This window comes from Peromyscus eremicus, chromosome 17 (genome assembly GCF_949786415.1).
Source record: "Peromyscus eremicus chromosome 17, PerEre_H2_v1, whole genome shotgun sequence".
In the NCBI taxonomy this organism is placed as follows: domain Eukaryota; kingdom Metazoa; phylum Chordata; class Mammalia; order Rodentia; family Cricetidae; genus Peromyscus; species Peromyscus eremicus.
This window is the reverse complement of record NC_081433.1, coordinates 25,083,260-25,108,615: the sequence shown is the minus strand read 5'-3', so window position 1 is coordinate 25,108,615 and position 25,356 is coordinate 25,083,260. Positions and strand designations below refer to the sequence as shown.

The 25,356-nt window shown below is 47.5% G+C and overlaps 1 protein-coding gene across 1 annotated transcript in view; it reads right to left on the bottom strand.

The window, feature by feature from the left end:
* Gsr (glutathione-disulfide reductase) overlaps window positions 1-16,550 on the bottom strand; it is a 42,008-nt gene extending 25,458 nt beyond the window's left edge. Inside the window, exons 1-2 of the mRNA XM_059244650.1 lie at window positions 16,311-16,550; window positions 1,269-1,295 (exon numbers count right to left, since the gene is read on the bottom strand). Of these exons, the coding sequence (XP_059100633.1) occupies window positions 1,269-1,295; window positions 16,311-16,550 (267 nt within the window). The remainder of the gene's footprint in view (window positions 1-1,268; window positions 1,296-16,310) is intronic.
* Window positions 16,551-25,356: the final 8,806 nt, after the last annotated feature.

Below are 25,356 nucleotides of genomic sequence, written 5' to 3'. Positions count from 1 at the left end.
TCTCCTCTGTGGAGTACAGCTCATTCTCTGGAGGCAGCTGCCTAGGCCACGTGACCATCAGAGGAAGCTTCAAACTAGTATCCAGAACTCTAGGCGACAGACTACCACTACTAACCATTTTATCTGTTCCATTATCTTAATGCACATGGAGGATTTACCAATGCCACAAATAAATTACGTTAACAAATGTCACTTTGCCTTCAGTCATCCTGCAGCATGACACTTATTGACTTCCAGGCCACGTCGTGGACCACACAGTAGCACCAAATACCCTCCGGAGAGAGGGCCTCTCTGTCAACTAACTGCTCTAGGGTTTTTGGCTCAGACCTCTTCAGAATGGCGGCGGCAACTTAGGCCTATTCTCTAGTTACTGGCGAATGCTCTTTCACTCTATCCTTCCCGCAAGAGTGATTTCAGGCTGTTCTGCTAAGAGGCAACTACCAGGGTGCAGTGGAGCATGCCTTTAATCCCAGCACTCAGGAGGCAGAGGCAGAGGCAGAGGCAGAGACAGAAGGATCTCTGTAGGTTTGTGGCCTCCATTAGATTGACCTGTAGGTAAATTTGTGGGGCATTTTCTTGATTAATGATTGTGGTGGTTTGAAAGAAAATGGCCCCCAAAGGGAGTGGCACTCTTAGGAGGTGTGGCCTTGCTGGAGTGGGTGTGGCCTTGTTGGAGGAGGTGTGTCACTGTGGAGGCTGGCTTTGAGGTCTCATATATGCTCAAGCCACGCCCCGTGTCACAGTTCACCTCCTGTTGTCTTTGGATCAAGATACAGAATTGCCCAGCACCATGTCTGCCTGCACACTGCCGTACTTCCAGCCGCCAGGCTCCACACCATGACGATAATGGACTAAATCTCCAAACTGGAAGCTGCCACCTCCATTAAATGTTTTCCTTTGTGAGAGTTGCCGTGGTCAGTCACAGTGTCTCTCCACAGCAACAGAACCCTCACTAAGACACTGACTGACGTCACAGGGCCCACCGCACTGTGGACTGTATAAGAAAGCAGGCTGAAGCCAGCAAGCAGTGTCCCGCCAGGATCTCTGCTTCAGCGCCTGGCCCGACCTCCCTTTATGATGGACTGCGAGCTGTAACCTAAAATAAACCCTTTCCTCTCCAAGGGTGCTTTTGGGCCTGGTGCTTGTCACAGCAGCAGAAGGCTAACTAGGACAATGTGTAACGGGTCCGTTTGGGACACCCTTATTCTGACCATGAGTTACTAAACATGAACAAGGAGTATTGAGAGAAGGAGAAATTAAAAATTTACCTTTTTGGGGACACATCCCACATTCACCTAGGGGAAAAAATTTAAAAAGACACAGGTTAGGAAAACCCAATCCAAGTCAACCAAATACCCGCAGGGATGAATGCCAACAATCACACAGTCACCCCAAGACCAGACACAACTAGTGACAGCCACAATGGCCCGGATCCGACAGGCAGTTCCTTCTCCTACCACAATGAGAAAACCATGCTTGTTCCGGAACAGAACACTTTCACCCATTTTCTCGAGAAGCAGGAGGCGCAGGGAGAGGAGACCGGGGAACAGTCTCTGTGAACTCGCTGAGGTACTCAAGTGAAGCTCCCGCGGCCCTTGACAAACAGCTAGTGGCCAAGCTGTCTCATTCTCCCACGCCACAGCAGCGGGAACCACCCTGCTAGGAAGCCTCAGGATAAGATCTACAGACACAGAACACAACGTGGTCCCTTCCTAGCGCAAACGAAACAAGATTTCATTAAAAGAAAACAAAAAACAAACAAACAAAAAAAGCTTCACCCAACAGTCAAGAAAAAAAACGAAAACAAAAACTATCATACATCAAGGCCAGACAAATCTCCTCCCAAGATGCTTACAAAAGGAGACTATCCTTGCACATTGACACTTGTACACGTCCGTTGATTTTGTGTGTGTATGTAGTGTATGCTCAAGTGTGTGGGTGAGTGCAGGTGTGCTTACCTGCATGTGTGTGTGTGTGTGTATGTAAGTGTGTGCAGGTGTGCTTACCTGCACGTGTGTGTATGTAGGTGTGTGCAGGTGTGCCTACCTGCATGTGTGTGTATGTTAAGTGTGTGAAGGTGTGCTTACCTGCATATGTGTGTATGTAGGTGTGTGCAGGTGTGCTTACCTGCATGTGTGTGTATGTAGGTGTGTGCAGGTGTGCTTACCTGCATGTGTGTGTATGTAGGTGTGTGCAGGTATGCCTACCTGCATGTGTGTGTATGTAAGTGTGTGCAGGTGTGCTTACCTGCATGTGTGTATGTAAGTGTGTGCAGGTGTGCTTACCTGCATGTGTGTGTATGTAAGTGTGTGCAGGTGTGTCTACCCGCATGTGTGTGGAGGTCAGAGGTTGACTTCATGCAGTCTTCCTTGACAGCTCTCCACCTTCTATGGGAACAGGCCTTCCACTGACCCTGCAGCTCACTACTTTGGCTAGACAGATTGTTCAGAGAATCCCTAAGATCTGCCTGCCTCATCTGTAAGCTGCTACATCTGGCTTTTTTTTTTTCCCCCCGAGACAGGGTTTCTCTGTGTAGCTTTGCGCCTTTCCTGGATCTCGCTCTGTAGACCAGGCTGGCCTCGAACTCACAAAGATTCGCTTGCCTCTGCCTCCCGAGTGCTGGGATTAAAGGCGTGCGCCACCACTGCCCGGCTACATCTGGCTTTTATGTGGGTTCTGGGGTCCAGACTCAAGTCATGCTTATATAGCAAGCACCTCACTTACTCAGTCATCTCCCGGGCCTCATAACTGCTTTGGATCATTTCCTTCTTATTAAAAGCTGGGGTGTGTAAGCATGTGGTTTTTTTTGGTTTTTTTTTTTTTTTTTTTTTTTTTTTTTTTGGTTTTTTGAGACAGGGTTTCTCTGTGTAGCTTTGCGCCTCTCCTGGAACTCACTTGGTAGCCCAGGCTGGCCTCGAACTCACAGAGATCCGCCTGCCTCTGCCTCCCAAGTGCTGGGATTAAAGGCGACCACCGCCCGGTGTGTAAGCATGTGTTAACAACGCCTTGCGAGTAGGGAATCTGAACCAGGCATGGTCGCACACACCCAGAATCCCAGCACCTGGGAGGTGGAAGCAAGAGAATCTGGAGTCCAGGATCCTTAAATAAGGAGAAGTTTTGAGTCCAGCCTGGGCTACATGAGCCTTGCCTCAAAAATAGATAGACAGATAGACAGACAGACAAACAGATAGATAGGAGCAAATCAAAGCCTGGGCCCCACCGACTGGGTAATGTTCTGTGTATACTACCAGGAAAGCTGCTTGCGGAGGGAAAACCAGACTGATCTCAGCCTAAAGGGCAAGTTACAGGCACTGTGGCTGTCTAGACTCCCCCCCCATACACACACACACTCACATTCCAGACACTCTTTAACGGGCTAACTACTGACTAGGAAGAAGTGATCATTTATCTTGGCTGATATAAGAAGTACTAAGACTTAAAAGAAGGTATCGACAGTGCATCTTTAAAAATCACCAGTGTGGGGCCAGCGAGATGGCTGCCATGGTAGAGATGCTTGCAGCCAAGGCTGACTGCCAGAGTTTGATACTCTGGATGTACCGACAGGAGGAGAATTAACCAGCATGGCTTGTCCTCTCACCTCCACACACGTACCATGGCAGGAGCATCCCTGCACACATGTACACAGTCAAATAAATAAATGCAGTAATTTTTGAAATCGGTGTGTTCACAATACCAACTGGCGCTGGTGGTGCCACATATTTACAAACTGGTGAGCGGTCACCAAAAGCACAAGATTATAAGGCGTATGGTATGGAATTTGGGATGCTGAGCAGCCACTGCTAATGAAACTAGAGAACCTGAGTAGATCTCCTACACTGAGCTGGAGGGCTAGGTGCAGGGACAGAGGTTGTGACCTTGGCATTGGGAGGCGTCAAGGGCAGCAGGGTTACATACAGGGTAAAGCCAGACTGGGCAGCAGGTGAGGTTCTGTCTCAAAAAACAACGAAGAACAAGACTTATGTGTGGAACCCACAGAGGTTTCCTAGTCAGATCTGAGCTTGCTTTACCCAGCAGAGCTGCATAAGTGGGTGGATTGACCGCGTGCATGGTTACCAGGTGTCTGGAAGAGTCTGCAGTTGGCTGTGCTAGGGGGAGGTCTTTGCTCCACCCCTTGACATTCCTTTAAAAAGCCCTTTAGAAGAGACAGCAGGGGCCAGTGGATAAGGATCCAGACCCTCCCGAGGCTATCCTGTGTTTCTATCTGTTTCTCTCCTCTCTATACTTCTATCTGAATCTCTTATCCCTCACTTCTCAAGAGTACCTCGGGGGGAAAAGGTGGGGGCAGGTCCCCCACACTTACGGTGACTTTTGCTGCTGCTGTTGACACAGGTGTCACTATGTAGCTGTGGCTGGCCTGGGACTCCCCGTGTAGACCAGATTGGCCTCAAACTCAGAGATCTGGCTGCCTCTCCCTCCTGTTAAGGTTAATTTTTTTAAAAGATTTATTTATTTATTTATTATGTTTATAGTGTTCTGCCTGCAGGCCAGAAAAGGGCACCAGATTTTACTATAGATGGTTGTGAGCCACCATGTGGTTGCTGGGAATTGAACTCAGGACCACTGGAGAAGTAGCCAGTGCTCTTAACTCCTGAGCCATCTCTCCAGCCCAAGGCTACTTTTTAAACATTTAGCCTAAAGACATAATTAAAGCCCAGCATGGAGCCACACACCTGTAACCCAGCTTTGGAAGGTGGAACCAGGATCTCGCATTCAAAGCCATCCTTGGCTATACCAAGTCTGAGGTTGGAACAAATGTCTGTCTGCTTAGACCCCCCCATCTGACCAAGCTGAGGCTCTGCTGCCCCTCAACGCAGGTGACAGTCACAGGGACAGAAGAACGGGCCACTCCTAAGGCAGGAGGGCAACGGGTTTTGCAGACCAAGAGCAGGGGAAACAGCTAAAATCCTCAGGGAAGAGCGACCCCAGCTCCTTGGTGGGGTGCTTTCACGGGTCCACTGAGTGGGCCTCGGTGCCCTTAACTCACAACCTCAGCCTCTGAAGTTTCGCAGTATGAGTCCACTAACGGTTCCATCTAGAACACACTTCTAACAAGAGTTCCTGAAGAGTGAACACACTCTAGGCCGGGCCATAGTGGCACATGCCTTTGATCCCAGCACTCGGGAGGCAGGCGGATCTCTGAGAGTTCAAGTCCAGCCTGGTCTACAAAGCGAGTTCCAGGACAGCCAGGGCTATATAGAAAAACAAACAAAACAAAACAAAACAAAGAATAAAAAAGGAAAAGAAAGAAAGAAAGAAAGAAAGAAAGAAAGAAAGAAAGAAAGAAAGAAAGGAAGGAACGAACAAACAAACAAACAAACACACTCTACACCTCCTCCCCACCCCACCTCTGGCTCCCTAGTAACCTCTAAAAGCAACTTAAACACTAGAATGCTCTGAACCACTCGGATCCACTATGACTTTACTTCTCATGTAAATCTGAAGCTACTTTGAGCATAGGTGATTTAAAAGAAATGTGTGGGCAGGATGCCAATGCACGCCTGTGACCCTGGGAGGCACTGGCAGGAGTAAACAGGATTTCTAGGGCCAGCCTGGGCTACATAAAATCCTAAATTTAACAAACGAAAAAGACTGGAATATATGCTTCTGTTTAGGGTCAAGACGGCCAGACCTACACTACTGACTGCTAAGGTCTATCTGGTTGAGTTTTAAGAAGTTTACGTTTTTGTTTTTTTGTTTTTTTTAAAAAAACTTGGATCTATTCATTCATTTCCAGAATGCACTAAGCATCCACTTAGCAGGCACTGTGCAAGGTAACGCCCTGTGTGGATCTAATCCCAGAGTCTGCGGGGTCTCCTGAGCTCTAAACTTATCTAAGATGCCCACACGACCGACCAAGAGACTAGACAGAGAAGGTGACAGAAAACCGCGACCTTCTCGGGCCAGAGACTCCGCACTGTAGTGTCCCTGTGCACACTTCAGAGCCTGGAGACGTAAGGGAGGGCCGTGGTCCTGAAACAGCACTTGTCCTATTTGGACAGCTCTGGAGAAGAGCCTTCCAGAGGCAGTTGCTGGTTCTGGAACCCAAGCCCCACCGCTCTCAGCATGAGAGCAGATAGACAGACACCTCATAGAAAGACTAAAGGACTGTGAGAGCTGGAGAGAGCCGGGTTAAGGAGCTCTGGAGGTCCGGGCCACGCTCTCCTTCTCCTCCGCCTTCTCTAGCTGAGGTACATACCTTAGGTCTAGACACTGTGGCACCCGGGACACCCTCAATACTAGCAAATGGAAGTGGCTGTTGGAGGCCAGCAGCATCAGCTACGTGGCGGGTTTGAGGCCAGCCTGGGCTACACGTGATTCTGTCTCAAAAGAGAAAAGTTGTAAAAGTATGGCTGGAGAGACGGCTCGGCAGTTAAGAGCACACACTACTCTTGAGAGGCCCCCCAGTTTGATTCCTGGCTCGCAGGCCAGGTGGCTCACAACAACCTGTAACTTTGTGGTTCCGGGGTGTGTGTGTGTGTGTGTGTGTGTGTGTGTGTGTGTGTGTGTGTGTATCTGACACCTCTGACCTCCGGGGTGTTTGTGTTTGTGTGTGTGTGTGTGTGTGTGTGTGTGTGTGTGTGTGTGTGTATCTGACACTTCTGACCTCCAGGGTGTTTGTGTGTGTGTGTGTGTGTGTGTGTGTGTGTGTGTGTATCCGACACCTCTGACCTCTGTGGGCATCTCCACTCATTCACACACACACACATTTAAAAATAATAAGAATAATATTTAAACTGTAAAAAACAGGCAACTCATTTCTGAGTCCCCTCCCAGCTACAGGAGGGTACTCAAAAATGAGGGCTTTTTTGTTTGTTTGTTTTTTGTTTTTTACACTTCTGAACTGCTTGTTTGCCCTTTAAAGACGTTCTTTTTTTAAAAATAAAAATATAGTGTTATCATTGTGAAACTGCCAATCAACAAGGCAAATGGCCAGAGTTAATTAATACTCGTTACCAACTCCAACCAGCTCCCTATGTCACAACCACTTCTTCAACACCCAAGAGAACAGGCGGGTCTCATTTTATGAAGTTCTCGACTCACAAAGCAAATAAGGGCAATTTCCTGTTTTTTTAAGTGGAACCTGTTGGAATCCGAGGCAGTGAACTTCCTTTACCCTGGGCAGTTTCGAAAGCTACATTGAGAAATGAATGTGCACGCGGTCCATAATAAGCTGGGTAATGATTTGCATGTTGCTAAGTCATTGTTTGCTGAGTAGATGAGTCGTCATTTACCGAGCCTTTCCCAGGCCGGCCCTGTGGTTTCTCTGGCAGCACCGTGCAGTCCAGCTCAGGGTAACTGCCAATCACTCAGTCCACCCTTACCACCGGCTTCCCGGCAGGATGTACAGACCCCCACAAGAACTGGGTTCCTCCTGATCCCAGCAAACACTGGGGCTGGAGCCCCCACAGGGCAAAGAAGCAGTAAATCAGAGGGAGTTTCCCTTCCAAGGTCTGCTGGGAGAGAGAACTACCCCGCTTTGGGGACATCACGTTTCACGCTGCTCTCCTGTTGGCATGGAGTCCGGGATCAGGAGAAGCACTGGTCTGCACTTTGGAGAGACTTTGCAAGTGAATTCAAAGATCATCTCTAAGGGTTTTCTCCTGTCCTCTGGGCAGCACGGGATTATCTTTAATTCCAGGGGAAAAGATCCCTACTCCCATGTTTTTTATGTAACCCAACACCCCACAACTCTTTGTTCGCCTAATTCAGAAAATTAAGGATAAACTCCAGTGGACTCATGCTATCGGGTCTGTGAATGTTTTTCTCTGTGGCTCATCTTAGCAGCGGTTCTGGGTCCTGCGGTTTTCAGTTCAGTGTGGGGCAGGGTCATCTCATAGCGGCCATCTTACCACCACTCACCATCAAAGTCTCAAAGGAACAGATGCTATTTAAAAAAAAAAAAAAAAAGTGAGCCCTGGATGGAAGAAAATGCCTATCATTCCAGTGCTGTGGGGTGGTCTGTATGTCAAATGTGTTGCTGATTGGTCAATAAATAAATCACTGATTGGCCAGTGGCCAGGCAGGAAGTATAGGCGGGACTAACAGAGAGGAGAACTGAGAGAACAGGAAGCTGGGTGAGGGAGACACTGCCAGCGGCCACCATGACAAGCTGCATGTGAAGATCCCGGTAAGCCACGAGCCACGTGGCAAGGTATAGATTTATGGAAATGGATTAATTTAAGCTGTAAGAACAGTTAGCAAGAAGCCTGCCACGGCCATACAGTTTGTAACCAATATAAGTCTCTGTGTTTACTTGGTTGGGTCTGAGCAGCTGTGGGACTGGCGGGTGACAAAGATTTGTCCTGACTGTGGGCAAGGCAGGAAAACTCTAGCTACATTCCAGCACTCGGGAGGCCAAGGCAAGAGGATGGCAGATTTGAGGCCAGCCTGTACTACAAAGTAAGATCCTGTCTCAAAAAACTAAAAAGGAGCCAGGTGATGGTGGCGCGCACATTTAATCCTGACATTAAGAAGGTAGAGGCAGGTGGATCTCTGTGAGTCTGAGGCCAGCCTGGTCTACAGAGGGGAGTTCCAGGACAGCCAGGGCTGTTACACAGAGAAACCTTGTCTGGGGGAAAAAAGAGAGAGAGAGAGAGAGAGAGAGAGAGAGAGAGAGAGAGACCAAGGTTCAAGGCTAGCCCCAGCTACACAGAAAATTCAACTTGAAATATGTTAAGACACAGACATACACACAAATCTTAAATTTTTCTATATTTTTTTTAAAAATCAGTAAAGCTGGGCGGTGGTGGCACATGCCTTTAATCCCAGCACCCGGGAGGCAGAGGCAGGAGGATCTCTGTGAGTTTGAGGCCAGCCAGTCTACAGAGTGAGATCCAGGACAGGCACCAAAACTATATAGAGAAACCTTGTTTCGAAAAACAAAAAACAAACAAACAAAAAATCAGTAAAAGCCGGGCGGTGGTGGCGCACGCCTTTAATCCCAGCACTTGGGAGGCAGAGCCAGGTGGATCTCTGTGAGTTCGAGGCCAGCCTGGGCTACCAAGTGAGTTCCAGGAAAGGCGCAAAGCTACACAGAGAGACCCTGTCTCGAAAAACCAAAAAAAAAAAAAAAAAAAATCAGTAAAAAAGAAGCCAACTCTTAGACACGTGCCAATCGTAGTAGTCCAAGCAGCTGTACCAAAACACCAGACTGGAGAACTGAAGTGGCACACGGTTCTCACAGTTGTATGCTGCCAGCTGGTTGGCAGTAAGGGTTCCCACTCCTAGCTTGCAGGTGGACACTTTCTCCCAGTGTGCTCACACGGCAGAGGGAAAGAGAAGTCTGTCTCCCTCCTCTACAAAGATGCCCAGAGGGCCCATCTCATATCTTCATCTACCCTCATCATCCCCAGATATCAGCATATTGGGGGATAGGGTTTCAATAGCACCAACTCATTCCTTCAGAGGGTCTACGTCTCTTGGGGAAGGGTCTATCCACGGTCTCACAGCAGTGAGTAAAGCCTTGGGGAAGATGACCCAGAGTGAGAAAACAAAACAAAAAAAACCTCAAAGCAAGCAGTCAAATATGAGGCAGACATCCTTGGAAGGTGCAACATGCCGGTTATCTCAGAAGCACGCCACACCGAAACTAGAAATATTAACAAACCCAGGACAGAACTCCCTGCTGTCTCACCCCACCAGCACTCAAGGGTTTACTGGAGTTCTTCTATTGTTTTCCTACTCCCCGTTCTGACAAAAGCTGGTATTGTGTCTGACTCACCCACAAAAATGTGGGTGCAGCTTTTGAAAGTTGTATTTGTAAGATTTTATTCCAGAAATACCAAACTGGGAGCTCTGGGGTGAAGACTCATGTGGGAACCCCTAGTTAAGAGTCTTATAGCTTGTTGTATGTTTGTTTCGGGGTCCCAGGTCTCACAGATGTCAGGCAAGAGCTTTACAGCTGAGCTACAACCCAGTTCTAACTGGTTTAGAATAAATAATACCTGGTTCCTAAGTGGGAGTAAAGAAGCTCCTTCCCTGTATTAGAAGACAATGCTTAAAAACTTTTATTACAGGACTGGAAAGATGGCTCAGAGGTTAAAAGCACTGACTGTTCTTCCAGAGGTCCTGAGTTCAATTCCCAGCAACCACATGGTGGCTCACACCTGTCTGTAATGAGATCTGGTGCCCTCTTCTGGTGTGCAAGCAGAACACTGTATATATATATATAATAAATCTTAAAAAAACAAAAACAAATCTCAAACCCACAAACCTTTATCACATCACAGACCAGCCCATAGGATACATAGAAGCCATGGTGTCTGTGGCCAATGTCACAGGCCTCAGCACACTTACTGGAGTGTTCTCAAGTGTGTTAGCTGACAATTTGCTCGTTAGTAGAGCAAAGAGATTGAACAAAATGAAGTTCCCCTGACTTTATATCAGGATCTATGTGAAACAAAAAACACAGGGACCCGCGTTTCCCGTTTTTCATTAAAATAATACTATTCTTAAGGCTGGAGGTACTGCTCAGGAGCAGAACATATACTTAGCATATACAAGGCATGGGCTCAATTTCCTGTAATAAAAAGCAGAAGGAAAGTAATAAAATACCACTTTGGGGCTGACAAGATGGCTCAATGGATAGATGCTTGCTGATAAGCCTGACAACTTGAGTCTAATCATCAGGACCTACATGGTGGAAGAGACACTGACTGGGGGCTGGAGAGATGGCTCAATGGTTAAGAGCACTGAATGCTCTTCCAGAGGACCCAGGTTCAATTCCCAGCACCCACATGGCAGCTTGTAACTGTCTGTAACTCCGGTTCCAGGAGACCCAACAACCATGACAAAACACCAATGTACATAAAATAAAAATAGATAATTAAAAAGGGAGAGAGAGAGACACTGACTCCTATAAGCTGTCCTCTGACTTCCACATATATGCCATGACATGCATGTCCCCTCCTCAAACTAAATAAACATAGTAAGTCTTTTTTTTTTTTTTTTAACGCCCTGAGACAGGGTTTCTCTATGTAACAGCCCTGGCTATCCTGGAACTCACTTTGTAAACCAGGCTGGCCTCAAACTCATAGAGATCCACCTGCCTCTGCCTTCTGACCTCTGGGATTAAATGCATACGCCACCATGTCTGGCAAAGTAAATCTTGATAAAACTGCTAGTGACAGACAATGTTAGCGCTTTCTCAGCTGGTACACAGGATGCTCCCCTAGCAAGCACAAAACCTCAGGCTCACACCCAGTACCACATAAAGTAGGAAGTGGTGATGCATGTCTGTAATCCGAAAACTTGGGAGATAGACATAGGAAGGTCAGAAGTTCAAGGTCATCCTCCCCTTATAGTGCTTTTGAGGCCAGCCTAGACGCCTTTAATTCCAGCACTTGAGAGGCAGAGGGAGGCAGAGCTCTGAGTTTGAGGCCAGCCTGGTTTATAAAGCGACTTCTAGGTCAGCTAGAGCTACATAGTGAGCCCTTAAAAAAAAAAAAAAAAAAAAAAAAGGAGCACTGCCCAGACTTGCATTATTAATCTTGTTTTGAAAAAATATATTCATGACAGCCCCATCCCACCGCGCCGTGCTGGGTGCCACTATGATGAGCAAGTATGTGATGGAGAGATGGGAGAGTAAGAGAAGAGAAGCATCTCAGTGCTGCTGTGGAAAGAGGCCAAACTGGAGAAGGTGAGGAACAGGCTGAGGGGAGTGGCCTGCACTGCTGGGGCCCCGAGCTGCTGCCAAGGGTCACATCTGGGTCAGGGGCCCTCCTGCAGCCAGAGGCTGTGTTGATGTTGTGGCTTGTGTTACCACCAAGGGCCACGGTCTGGACCTCCACCAGAGGCCACATTGCTGTTGAAGGGCCACACTGGCACCGCCGGGGGCCATATGATCTAAGTGGCCTGAGCTGCCACCTGGGGCCATGATAATGTCCAGGCTGTGGCTGAGGGCCATGATAATGTCTGGGCTACACCTGAGGGCAATGTCTGGATCCCTGGTCCTACTGCAGCCGGGGTCTATGTTGATGTCCATGGCCTGTATCACCACCGAAAGCCATGTTGATGTCAGAGGGTGGTGCTGAGCTGGCCCGGGCCCTCATTGGTTGTGCTAGAGTTGGACGAGCCCCTTTCTAGCCGCCACCCACTGGAAAGCTGGCCCTACCCCTCATAAGGTGCTGCCAGTGGTGGTGTGGGCACAGGAGAGCTGGCGGAACTATAACATCATGATTTCCATGTCTCTGGGCAACAGCAGGATAGCAGAGAGGGTCCAGAACTGATGATGTAGCAGAAGCCAGAGGCCTTGAACCAGACCAACGACTCATTTCAGTGAACATGTGCAAGCAAAGCTGTGTGGACAAAACTGTATACTTTGCCACACACCGAGGCTTCCAAGGCCACTTCTGCAAACGAATATGTGATGGAGAGGCGGGAAAGGAGGATCGGAATGGCACCCACATGGTGGAACTGAAGAGGAAACAGCCGTGACAGGTGTAAGAGAACACACTGCAGTTAATAGAAGAGCAGGCCGTTGCCCATAGGGGTCTGCGAGTTGCTTTTATTATTTTTAAATTTAAAATTATCTTATATTTAAATTTTCATTTTATTATTTGGTTTTTCGAGCCGGGGTTTCTCTGTGTAGCCCTGAGTGTCTTGGAACTTTCTCTGTAGACAAGGCTGACCTTGAACTCATAGAGATCTGCCTGCCTCTGCCTCCTGAGTACTGGGAGGTTATCAGGGTGGAGGGAAGACATGAAAGGGTTGGGAAAGGAGTGGGATCACGATACATGGTGTAAAATTCCCAAAGGATTGATTAAAAAAAATTGGGGGGCCAGAGGTAGGCAGATCTCTGTAAGCTCGAGGCCAGCCTGAGCTACAGAGTGAATTCCAGGAAAGGCACCAAAAGCTACACAGAGAAACCCCATCTCAAAAACAAAACAAAACAAAACAAAACAAAAAAACCCTGTGTTTAAAAAAATAAATCTTTTTTTTTTTTAATCAATCAATCAAACAAAAAAATCTATAGTCATACAGGACTGATGAATCTCCAAAAATCAATTCCAGCCTTATTTCCAATGATCCCAAACATTCACAAAAAGGGGTTAAACTAAAAAGAAGCAATAAAAAACAAAACAAACAAAACAAAGCCATTACCATCAGCTCCCATAACATAGTTTTCCCTATCATCACAAAAAATAGAAATGGAAAATTCAGAAACTCCAGATAACCAAAATGCCCACCCCCAGGGACAGGAATTCTTATCTGCTTTGCTGGCTGCACTGGTCCTCTAGCATCTATGAAAACGTAGGGAAGGGGTTGCTGGAGAGATGGCTCTTCAGTTAAGGCATGGACCACGCTCGCTGAAGACCAGTGGATGGTTCCTAGCACCCAGGCTGGCCAGCTCACAACTCTAGCTCCGGGGGAAATCTGACTCTAGCCTCTGTGGGCACCTACACTCACACGTACACACCATCCCTCAACACACACCTACATACCTACATAACACAAATAAAATTTTGAAAAGGATTTTTATTTTATGTAAGTGCTTTGCTTGCAAATAGGTATGTACCATGTGTGCGCCAGTACCTGAGAAGGTTAAAAGAAGGTGCTGGATCCCCTGGAACTGGCATTACAGACAGTTGTGAGCTACCATGTGGGTGCTGGGAACTGAACCCCAGTTATCCATAAGAGCAGCAAGTGCCATTCTTTTTTGTTTGTTGGTTTGTTTTTCGAGACAGGGTTTTTCTGTGTAGCTCTGTGCGCCTTTCCTGGAACTCCCTCTGTAGACCAGGCTGGCCTCGAACTCACAGAGATCCACCTGGCTCTGCCTCCCAAGTGCTGGGATTAAAGGCGTGCGCCGCCGCCGCCTGGCACAAGTTCCATTTCTACAGGCCCCCCCAACATGTCTTTATAAAAAGCTCCCGATACATAGATTTTTTTTTCAATAATATCCAGTGAGCAAATGAATAAAAATAAAACAAGTAGAAATAAAATACAATCCTACCACCTGGAAGTAACACTGCCGGAGGAAGACTTAATTAATTGTCCTGTGTATGGGGCCAGGGTTCATTTCATAGCTCAGGCTGGCCTTGAATTCAGCCATCTTCAGAACTCCCCGCGTGCTCCAGGAAGTTATGAGAATTAACACGTCCCTGAACTACTTTACTTGGGATGGTCATTACTTGCAATAATTAAGACACACCAGTCCTGGGCTGGAGAGATGGCTCAGTGGCTAAGAGCACTGGCCGCTCTTCCAGAGGACCTGGGTGGGTTGGATTCCCAGCACCCACAGGGCAGCCAAGAACGAACTATCTGTAACTCCAGGTCTAGGGGATCCAAGGACAGCCTCTTCCGGCCTCTGTGGGTACCAGACATGCATGCAGTGCATGGACATCCATGGAAGCACTCAACAAATAAACATTATACAACAACAGGCCAATCCCACTTGGTGGTCGGCTGTATTTGGTCGCCCCATCACACCGCAAGCTCCTTGAAAGTTGTTCCAAGTTCCTTGAAAGCTTTTTTTAAAATTTATTTATTTTTATTTTACGAGCATTGGTGTTTTGTCTGAATATATGTCTCTGTGAGGGTGTTGAATCCTCTGAAACTAGAGTTACAGACAGGTGTGAGCCACCACGTGGGTGCTGGGAATTGAACCCGGGTCCTCTGGAAGTGCACTCACTGCTCTTAACTGCTGAGCCATCTCTCCAGCCCCGCAAGGGGAACCTCTGTAGAAAAATAATTTGTATCTACCCTCTTCCTTCTAAGAACCCAAAACATGAATAAAAGGATGTGCTTCAGAAAACCTCTATTTTCCCTGCACACGCTTGGAAGTTACTCTGTGTAGTCAGCTCTCATAACCGCAATCCTTGGGCAAATCTAAACCCATATCTACCCTTCGGATGCATTTTCTCTGACACTGGCTGCAGCCCTACCCTGCTTTGTAATTCAAAGCCAAAAGCTACTTTGGGGAGATCCCCAAAGTTTACGCCACTAGAACAGGAAAGGATGTTGGGGAGACATCAGTGCTTAGATGGAAATGGAAGCCGGTGCACAAGGATGCGCTGGGCAAGGCCAGGTGTACCACAGGCGTCCTCTGCTTGCACTTCATCTCCGTCTTCACCTTCTCACTGGGAACCCAAACCCACCAGACCCTTCTGTATCGAGGCCAGCAGAACCAACAAGGGCAGAAGATGTCACAGATCCACGGTGATATGAGCAAGGACGGGAGAAAGCAAAAGCCTTGAGAAGGGCAGAGGTGAGAAAGGACAGCACTCCCACCATTTACGGAGGGCACAGGGCGGCAGGCTCAAAGTGCACGTCAATCATTAACAGTGACTTCCTTTCTCCTAACGCCTCCCTCCCTTCATTTTCAACAGTGGCTTCAGCCTGCTTACAGCTACTCATCTCCTACCTTCATTCGTTTCACAAAGAGCTGAGGAGCGAGGCACTTTAAGGTAACAAACAGCACACAAATTTACGAACCCATCCCTGCCCCTAAGGAGTTCCCAATTTAGTATAATTTAAACGTCAGTCTTCAAAGGCATTGAGAGAACCTATCCCCAGTCTCAGGTGACTCTTGGGTTCAGCATTTTCAGTCACCAACAAGAACTCTGACTACATCTTGTGATGGGAAAGGGCCACACTAACGTGGATCCGAGACTATTTAAAAAACACCCAAGTTTTTCAATCTACCACCTTCTCTGTCTCTCCCTCTCTCTTTGCAATTTGAAAACCTGTCCCCAAACAATGCTAAACAAACAGTATCATAAAGCTCTGAGAGACTCCTGAAGACTTCTCCTAAGGTAGCGTTGGCTGCAGTTCAGATCAACTGCGAGTTTCTGCACTTGCTCACACCCACGTTGCGCCTCCAGCCACAGTCGGGAGCCTCGGATGCGCGGGAACACGCGTAGCAGAACTTCTCCAGGGGGTTCCAATGCGCAACCAAAGTTGAGAACGACTGTCACTCACCACTCCGCCCTTAAAATGGGTATCAGGTCCCCATTCCTCAACACCAGAGCCCTCCCCTTCTCCACTCGCCCACGCCATTAGCAGTTTCCCCGAGGCAGTTTCGTGCTTCCCTGGCCCCAGCGCCCCATGCAATACTCCCACGCACGGAGGTGCACGCGGGGCAGCTAAGCTGGGCAGCTGCAGAGTTTGCCTTTCCTTTGCATTGCACCTGTGCTGCGTGGCGGGCTCGGTCGCTATTTTTGTCCCCCTCTTTCCCGCCATCTCCTGGGCCCCAAGGCCTGGGAGGAGCGAGGAAGCCCCCGGGGACGTCCGCCCGGGAGTCCGGGAGCAGGCGCGCTGCCGACGCGGCCCGAGGGGCCCCCGATACTCACGCAAGTGCCACCCAGCTTGTGACTCTCCACCACCGCGGCCCTGGCGCCGAGCTCCGCCGCCCGCCGCGCGCTGGCCAGCCCTCCCGAGCCGCCGCCGATCACCAGGTAGTCGAAGGAGGCGGCGGCGGTGGCCGGGGACTGCAGCTCGCCAGGACTCGCCATGGCGCAGGTGAGCGCGCGCGCCGCCCGCCGCAGGCTCGGGGCCGCGCCCACGCTCAGCGCCCGGGGCAGCAGCGCCATGCGCGGAAGTGCGCGGCCGAGCGGGCGCAGCGTCGGCGTGACTAAGCACCCGCGGCGGGCCGGGCGCAGGGCCGCTGTCCCCACCCCTCGCCGGCACCCGCCCCCGCAGCGCCTGGACCCGGACCAGGAACGGGAACCGTGGGAGCTAGGGAGGTGGCTCAGCGGGGAAGGGCATTGGCAGCTCTTCCAGTAGAGGTCCTGAGTTCAATTCCCCGCAGCCACGTGGAGGCTCACAGCCATCTGTAATGGGATCTGAGGCCCTCTTCTGGCATGCAGATAGAGCACCAAATACATAAAATAAAAAGCGTGAACCTTTTGTTTCCCCCAGCTTCTCCGGGACCCGCTCCTGCACTGACGTCCAGATTCACCGGGGGCAGGAGGCAGGAATTTACATTTAAAACCCCACTTTTCCTCCCTAAAGTGATTCTCGGATACTTGTACTTTTAAAAAGGCTGGGATAATGAGTTGGATGGCAGAAAAGATTTCTGTGATCCACAGATGAAGCCTGAAGACAAAAGCATTGCTTCGCCATACTGTGGAAGAGACTGAGACGGAGCCGCCAATTAAACCGGCCAAGATCCCAGGCAGGGTCTTTGGGAACGGTGTATAGATGACATAAGCCTACAGCTAGGCGCCCATGGCGAAGAAATGAGGAACACAGGGCGGGTAGTCCCCGCACACAATCCGAATGCACCGAATTAGAACGTTATAGAGTTCATTAGGTTGGGTTTTTTCCTGCTTGAAAAGTAATAATGACTTGGGAGGGGGAGGTAGGAGGAACCTGGGTTCAAAGTCATCAAGGAAGAAGGAAGGTTTTTTTCCTTCTAGTATAGTACCCTGCAATAAATGTAGACAGAATAACAGCGAGAAAACATTTTCAAGGTTACAGTGAAAGCAGCTTTGTTAGGAACCATCAATGATTGTTAAAATCACCGCGTTAACGTTTGATAGGGATAAAGTTATCTAGACAGATATAGTTTAGATAGATAGATAGATATACACACACAGAGTTAAAGAATTCACACACACACACACACACACACACACACACACACACACACACACGATTCCTTCTTAATCATGAAATGGAAAGAGTGCTATTTCTGCAGTCAACACCTTGTCCAAAAGACCAAGATTAAATACAGCTAGTAATGAGAAAGGTGCCGTTGTGAGGCAATAACAAGTATTCAACTTCATATAGGAAACCGTCTTGCTTTTTAAGACTCCAGGGGCTGGAGAGATGGCCTAGTACTTCAATGTACTGGCTGCTCTTCCAGAGGAGCAGAGTTCAACTCCCGGCTCCCACATGTTGACTCACAACCATCTGTAATTCCAGTTGTCTAGTTCTGTGCAGACCGATATTACTCGGACTTATTACATGATTTCGGTGTCCAGTATGGAGGCTCAGGATGAAAACTGAAGAGAATAGAGAACAACTAAAGCTTAAATTCGAAGTTAGCAGGAAGCACACTGTACTGTAAGAAACTTCAGAGGCAGTTTGCAAGTCAGCTTTGTTGAGAAACTGGATTTACAGTTTGCCTGTGGTGGCACATGCCTTTAATCCCTGCATTTGGGAGGCAGAGGCAGGCGGATCTCTGTGAGTCTGAGATTAGCCTGGTCTACATAGGAGTTCTAGGACAGCCAGGGTTCTACATAATAGAGAGACCCTGTCTCAAAAACGAATCAAAGTGTGGTGGTGGTGGTGGTGGTGGGGGACCGGGGACACGGACAACTTAGACCCCAGAAGATATATCCAGAGGAAATTACAAGGGTACTTGATTTGGAAATAAGACTACCATCCCTATTCTGAATTTAAATGTGTGGTATTATTTTTGTACCATTTAGTGTTCTACAGTGTGTGTAATGTGGATGTATATGTGTGTGTGTATGCATGAAGTCAGAGGCTGAAGTCAGGTTTCTTCCTCTTCCTCTCCACTTTATTCTTCCAGACAGGCTCTCTCTCAAAACCTGGATCTCATCAACTTGGCTAGACTGGCTGGCCAGTGACTGCCAGGGATCTGCCTGTCTCCCTCGGTCCCCAGCACTGAGGTTCCAGAGCTGCTCCTGGCCTTAACGTGGGGCTGGGGATCCGAACTCAGGTCCTCATGGGTGTGTAGCAGACACTTTACCAACTAAGCCATCGCCTCAGTCCTTTTTTTTTTTTTTTTTAAAGTACATTGCAATAGTTAAGATAGAAAAGAAAGCCAAGCATGGTGATGTCACACCTGCAGCCCTAGCACTTGGGAGGTAGAGACAGGAGGAACAGGAGTTCAAGGTCATGCTTGGCTACAAAGTGAGTTTGAAACCAGGCTGAGATGCTTGAGACCTGGTTTCAAAAATAAATTAAGAAGCTAGGTATGGTGGCATATACCTTTAATCCCAGCACTTGGGTGGCAGAGGCTGGAGGATCTCTGTTCGAGGCCAGAGTGAGTTCCAGGACAGCCAGGGCTATACACACACACACACACACACACACACACACACACACACACACACTGTCTTGAAAGAAATTAATTAATAAAGAAAAGAAAAATAAAGAGACTGATACATTGACAACTTCTTGTCCTACCAGCTCCTTGGGGGCAGAGGCAAAAGGATTACAAATTTGAGGCAACCTAAGTTACATGACAAGACCCTGTTTCAAAATATGATGGTATGGAATGCTTTTTATCTCAAAGGATGATGGAATAAAAACATCCCTCTCAGCTCAGAAATAAAGTAGTGGCCAGGTCTATAGCACATGCCTCACAAGGCAGAGGCAGGAGGATCTCTGTGAGTTTGAGGGCAGCCTAGTCCACCTAATGAGACCCTGTCTCAAAAAAGGAAAGAAAGGGGCTGGAGAGATGGCTTAGTGGTTAACATCGGCTGCTCTTCCAGAGGATGGGGTTTGGTTCCCAGCACCTACATGGCAGCTCACATGGAGTCTGTAACTCCAGTTCCAGGGGATCTGATGCCCTCTCTGGCCTCTGTGAGCAGTGCATATATACACATGCAGGCAAAACACCCATACACACAAGAAGAAAATAGAATAAAAAGAGGAAGAAAGGAAGAGAAGGTGATTTCAACACTCTGCTATAACCATTTCTCCTCTTGTTTAATTTTAGTGGTATGTGCATGGTTGTTTTGCCTGTATGATGTCTGTGCATCATGTACATGCCTGGTACCCATGCAGATAAGAGGGCATCATATTTTCTAGAACTGGAGTTACAGATGGTTGTGAGTTGCCGTGTGGTGCTGAAAATTGAACCCGTGTCCTCTCGAAGAGCAGCCAGTGCTCTTAACCACTAGACATCTCTCTAGTCCCAACCTCTTTTTTTTTTTTTTCTTAAAAAGAATTTTTTTTAAAGATAGGTCTCACTATGTAGCTCTGGCTCACCTGGAGTTTGCTATGTGCACCACGCTGCCCTCAGACTCTCACAGAGAGCCACTGCCTCCCGTGTGCTGGGATTAAAGGTGTGTGCCACCACACCCTGTTTCTCTCATGATTTTTTTAAACTAGCATACAAAATAACAGGTTTCCCTATAGGACTTCCATAGATACTTTGTTCTGGTTGATTTACCCATTTTTCCTTCTCGGCATACCTAAAGTTGTATTTGTTAATCCCATTATCTGCTGTTCATTGTTGGTTGTTTTCTTACTCTTGGTCTCTTTGGGAACCCGACACCCAGCTCCCAAATAAATCACACATGGAAACTTATTCTTAATGATGAATGCCAGGCCTTAGCTGGGCTCCTTTCTTGCCAGCTTTTCTTAACTTTAAATTAATCCATCTGTCTTTTGCCTTTGGGCTTTTACCTTTCTCTATTTCTGCATACCTTTCATTATTTCTTACTCCATTGCTGCTTATGTAGCTGGGTGGCTGGCCCCTGATGTCCTCCACCTTCTCTTGCTCCTAGATCTCTCCTCTCCCAGATTTCTCCTTCTATTTATCCTCTCTGCCTGCCAGCTATTGGTGAAATTATTAAGGCCACTCCACATAGTTAAAAGGAGATTTATTTAATGGTGTAACTTACAAATTAAGGGATAGGTAGGTCGCGGGGTCTGGGGAAGGTGTATCACAGTCCAGCGGTGTTCTCTGGAGCTCTGCTTGGTCCACCTCCACTATCCAGGGTCCCGGCACGGCGAGAGCGCGCCCCCCCCCCATCCAGATCTCGGGTCCCCAGGCGTCTCCCTTGGCCCCGCCTTGCAGGCGTGACAGTTGCCGAAGTCTCAATGGGGGTTGGAACTTCCAGATCAAAGCTGGAATGGCTACCCACTACAGCCAGCCCCGCCTGTCCTTTCTCCTGCCTTGCTATTGACCGTTCAGTTCTTTATTAGACCATCAGGTGTTTTAGACAGGCAGAGTAGCACAGCTTCACAGAGTTAAACAACTGCAACTTAAACAAAAGTAACACACCTTAAAATAATATTCCCCAACAGTCATTTGTAGATTTTTTTAATCTTTAAATTACATTTATTTATTAAGTGTGTGTGTGTGTGTGTGTGTGTGTGTGTGTGCGCATGTGCAAGTACCCATGTGGAGGTCAGAGGACAATGTTTGCAGTTTGTTTTCTACTTCTACCATACGGGTTCCAGGGTCAAGCTTAGGTCACCAGGCTTGGTAATGTGTACCTCTACCCAGATGTGCCCTTTTAGCTCTTTCCTGATGATTAATTTTCTTTCTTATGTGTTTCCTTTTCCAATTTTTAGAGCATGTAGATGTTATTTTATGTTGGGTGTTTTTATTATTTGAAATTTGAATAGAAATATTGAACAAATGTTTTTTTTAAATGCTGAAGGCTAGGTGCTTGAGAGCTGTCTCAGTGGTTAAGAGTACTGGTGGCCCTTCCAGAGGACCTGGGTTCAATTCCCAGCACCCATATGGAGGCTCACAACTGTCTATAACTCCAGTTCCAGGGGATCCGACACCCTCTTCTGGCTTCCACAGGCACTAGGCACAAAAGTGGCACACAGATATAATTGCAGGCAAAACACCCATACACATTAATATAAAATTAAATTGAAAAAAATTAAAATCCAGGTGTGTGTCTCACACGTTTAATCCCAGCACTTTCAGGGCAAAGGCAGGCAGATCTCTATGAATTTGAGGCCATGAGTTTCCGGCCAGCTGATGCTACACAGTGAGACCTTCTCTCAACCACAAAAGGCTGGGAGATGGCTTGGTGGTTAAAAGAACCCTACTTCAATTCCAGAAGTCACATCAGGTAGCTCACAACAGCCTGAAACTCCAATACTAGGAGATCTGACACTTCTAACCTCCCGAGCACCTACACTTATGTTCACACTCTGATACACACACACACACACACACACACACACACACCTCTGTGATTTAAAATAAAGATGCCAATCGATGGTGGCGTACACCTTTAATACTAGCACTCTGGGCAGAGCCAGGCAGATCTCTGTGAATTCGAGGACAGCCTGGTCTACAGAGCTAGTTCCAGGACAGCCAGGTCTACACAGAGAAACCCTGTCTCGAAAACCAAAACAATAAAAAACAAATATAAAAAAATAAAGTTAAGACCTGACTGGGTTACAGAACAAATTCAAGGCAGGCCTAAGCAACTTTGCTGTGTCCAGCATGGCTCCAGGGATGGACCTGACTGGGGAGGCGAGGGTATGCAGAAAAGACAAACACAGACACCCTGAAAAGCTGGGAACTGGGTGGACTGGTCTCTCTGTTGGAGAAGCCACAGCACCCAGAAAGCACGGCGTTTTTATTATACAGAGACGCAGGATTATTGCATCCAGCTGAACAAGGGATGAAGTTATTATATACATATAAACAAGGAGGCAGGATTTATGGTAATCAATTGGTCCAAGGAGACAGGTTAAGCTAATCTCAGCAGAACCAGCCTCCGTAAGGGAGCAATCTTCAAGCCATAAATATCTGGGGTGGACATTTCCTGTACACATTGTTAACATCCACATATGGGCTCAAAGAGAAAGCCTTGCCATTTCCCTCTGAGCCCCAATGGCTTTGCCATTTTTCACGGGTCCGAGGCTAGGGTACTTGACATGACTGTGCCCATGACAGCAGTACACATTCATTCAGAACTTCATTTATTCCGGACCTTCTCCATTCCCCCAACTTAGTGAGACTCTGTTTTGAAATTTAAAGGGGTAGAAGAGATAGCTCAGGCCGGGCGGTGGTGGCGCACGCCTTTAATCCCAGCACTCGGGAGGCAGAGCCAGGCGGATCTCTGTGAGTTCGAGGCCAGCCTGGGCTACCAAGTGAGTTCCAGGAAAGGCGCAAAGCTACACAGAGAAACCCTGTCTCGGAAAAAAAAAAAGGGGGGGGGGGGGAAAGAAGAGATAGCTCAGCAGTAGACTGTTTTTCTAGCACTTCTGAGGCTCTCCCTACACATATACCCCCACAGACAAAGAAAATGTGATAAAGGCTGTTATGATGGCATTTTGTTGCTGTATTTTTACATAGTGAACATTGAAGAGCACAGAGTGTAGGGATGGAGACTAGGGTTATAGTTAATCTTGGCTGTCAACTTGACTGGATTTGGTATCAACTAAGAGACATGGATCTCTGAGGGTGCCTCCAGGAAGGATTAACTGGATGAAGACTCTCCCTCGGTGTGGGGAGTGCCTTCTGGTGGGGTTCAGATGTGAAAAAAAAGCCTTGCTGCTTGCTTGTGTGCCTTTGCTTGTAGCTGGTGAGTGCATCCACCTGCTGCTGTTGGACTGGACTGCCCAGGCATCCAGCCTTGTGGACTGAGTCGCTATGGGGCTCTCAGCGTGCAGACAGGCCTGTTTGACTATGCAGCCTGTACTGTGCAAATAGACTTAACAAACCCCTCAGTGACTTCCTTCTCTCGGTTCTGTTCCTCTAGGGCACTCTGACTAACACAAGGATACTCCTTTCGATCTCTTTTGTAACAATGCTAATCCCTTCTATGTGGGCGGAGCACTCAGTTCAACCAAAGCTGAAAGCCTACCTCTACGTACTGTCATGTTGGATTAGGTTCCTGCAGAGGAGTTCTAAAGGGACATGAACCCTCAAACCATCACAGTGACTGAATGTGGATTACCAAAAATGTATCAAAATAACACAAAGAGGAATATGACTGTGAAGAAAGAAATGGCCATGAGAACTTCTTAGCTATTTTTTTTTTAACCTTTGTGTTTATGTATTTGGGTATTTTGCTTGGATGAATGTCTGTGCACCACTTATGTGCAGAGGTTAGAAGAGGGCATCGGATCCCCTGGGACTGGAGGTTGTGAGCCGTCATGTGGGTGCTGGGAATTGAACCCAGCTCCTCCGGAAGAGCAGTCAGTGCTCTTAACCAATGAGCATCTCTCCAGCCCCACAACAACTTTTTGAAGTATTACAGTTCTAAGAATTAAAAAACAAACAAAAAACCTATCAGTTTCAAGACTATGGTGACAACTACTAAATGTAATCAAATGTAATACACCCAAGGCTAAAATGGACAAATACGGTGGCATACACCTACAATTCCAGTATTAAAAAGACTGAGGCAAGATCACAAGGTCAAAGTTATCTTGAACTGCATAATATCATCCTGCCCCAAAATAAATTGAAAAAGTAGGTTTATATTTTGTATGGCTACATTGCTGAGGTTTGTCAGTGTGCCACGAAAACCAGGTGGTATGGTGGTTGGAATGTGCCCCTCCCCCAAATCAATCCCAATTCAACAGAGTTAAGAGGTCTCATCAAGCTCGGCTCTCTTGAATGCAATTAATAATGTTGATTCTAAAAGAGACCGAGCTTAAGGTTTGATTTCTTGCTCTCTCCCATGCTTCCTTTGTCCTCCTGGGAATGATGTACCTTCATATTATACGTGTATATTAACATTCACTCAACAAATATCACTTACCAGTTTAGAACTAGTGGTTCAGCCAGTGTGTTGGCATATGCCTTTAATCCCAGCACTCAGGAGGCAGAGACAGGCAGATCTCTGTGAGTTTGAGGCCAGCCTGGTCTACAAAGTGAGTTCCAGGACAGCCAGAGCTGTTACACAGAGAACAATTACACAAGGCTCTGGGTTTTTTTTGTTTTTTGTTTTTGTTTTGGTTTTTCTTGGTTTGTTGTTGTTGTTGTTGTTTTGCAGGAGGGTGGGCATTTCAAGACAAGGTTTCTTTGTGTAACAGTTCTAGTCCTGGAACTCACTCTGCAGACTAGCCTAGCCTCAAATTCACAGAGATCTACCTGCCTGTGCCTCCCAAGTGCTAGGATTAAGGGCATACACCACCACGGCCTGGCTGTATTTTTGTGGGCTTTGTAAAAGGAAAGAATAGGAGAGTCATTGAATCTAGTCCTTGTAGAAGGAAAAATATTAGTAAACATCAGATTGTGATAGTTTGTTGGAGGCTCTTAGACCTTGAAGAAATCATTGTGGAAAACAGTGATTGTTTTCTGTGACTTAGAGAGTTGTTTTTCTGAAGGAGTTTTATAGCCTTGGCATGACTTTGGTCATGAGACAATCCTGGCACACCTGGAGCTCTTGCATTATTGGGTACTGCAAACAGCGCACAATAAGGAGTAAAGTTGCAGGGTGTGATGTTTTCCTTCACAGAACATTAGATCAGGGGTTTTGGTATGAGGAACTTGTTTTACCCAAAAAGCCACCTTTGTGCCACAATCAATAAATATGCTTCTGCTCGGCTGTTCAAGGTTCAGTTCATAGGGGCTGAGCTTCTCTGCTGCCATAGAACCTGAACTACATTCTGGAGTGACTGTCTCTCTCTGATGCGTCCCATGTAACTCAGAACACCCTACAGGCCTTGGGCTTTTTTGTTACTGTGTTAGTGAGACTATGAGCAAAC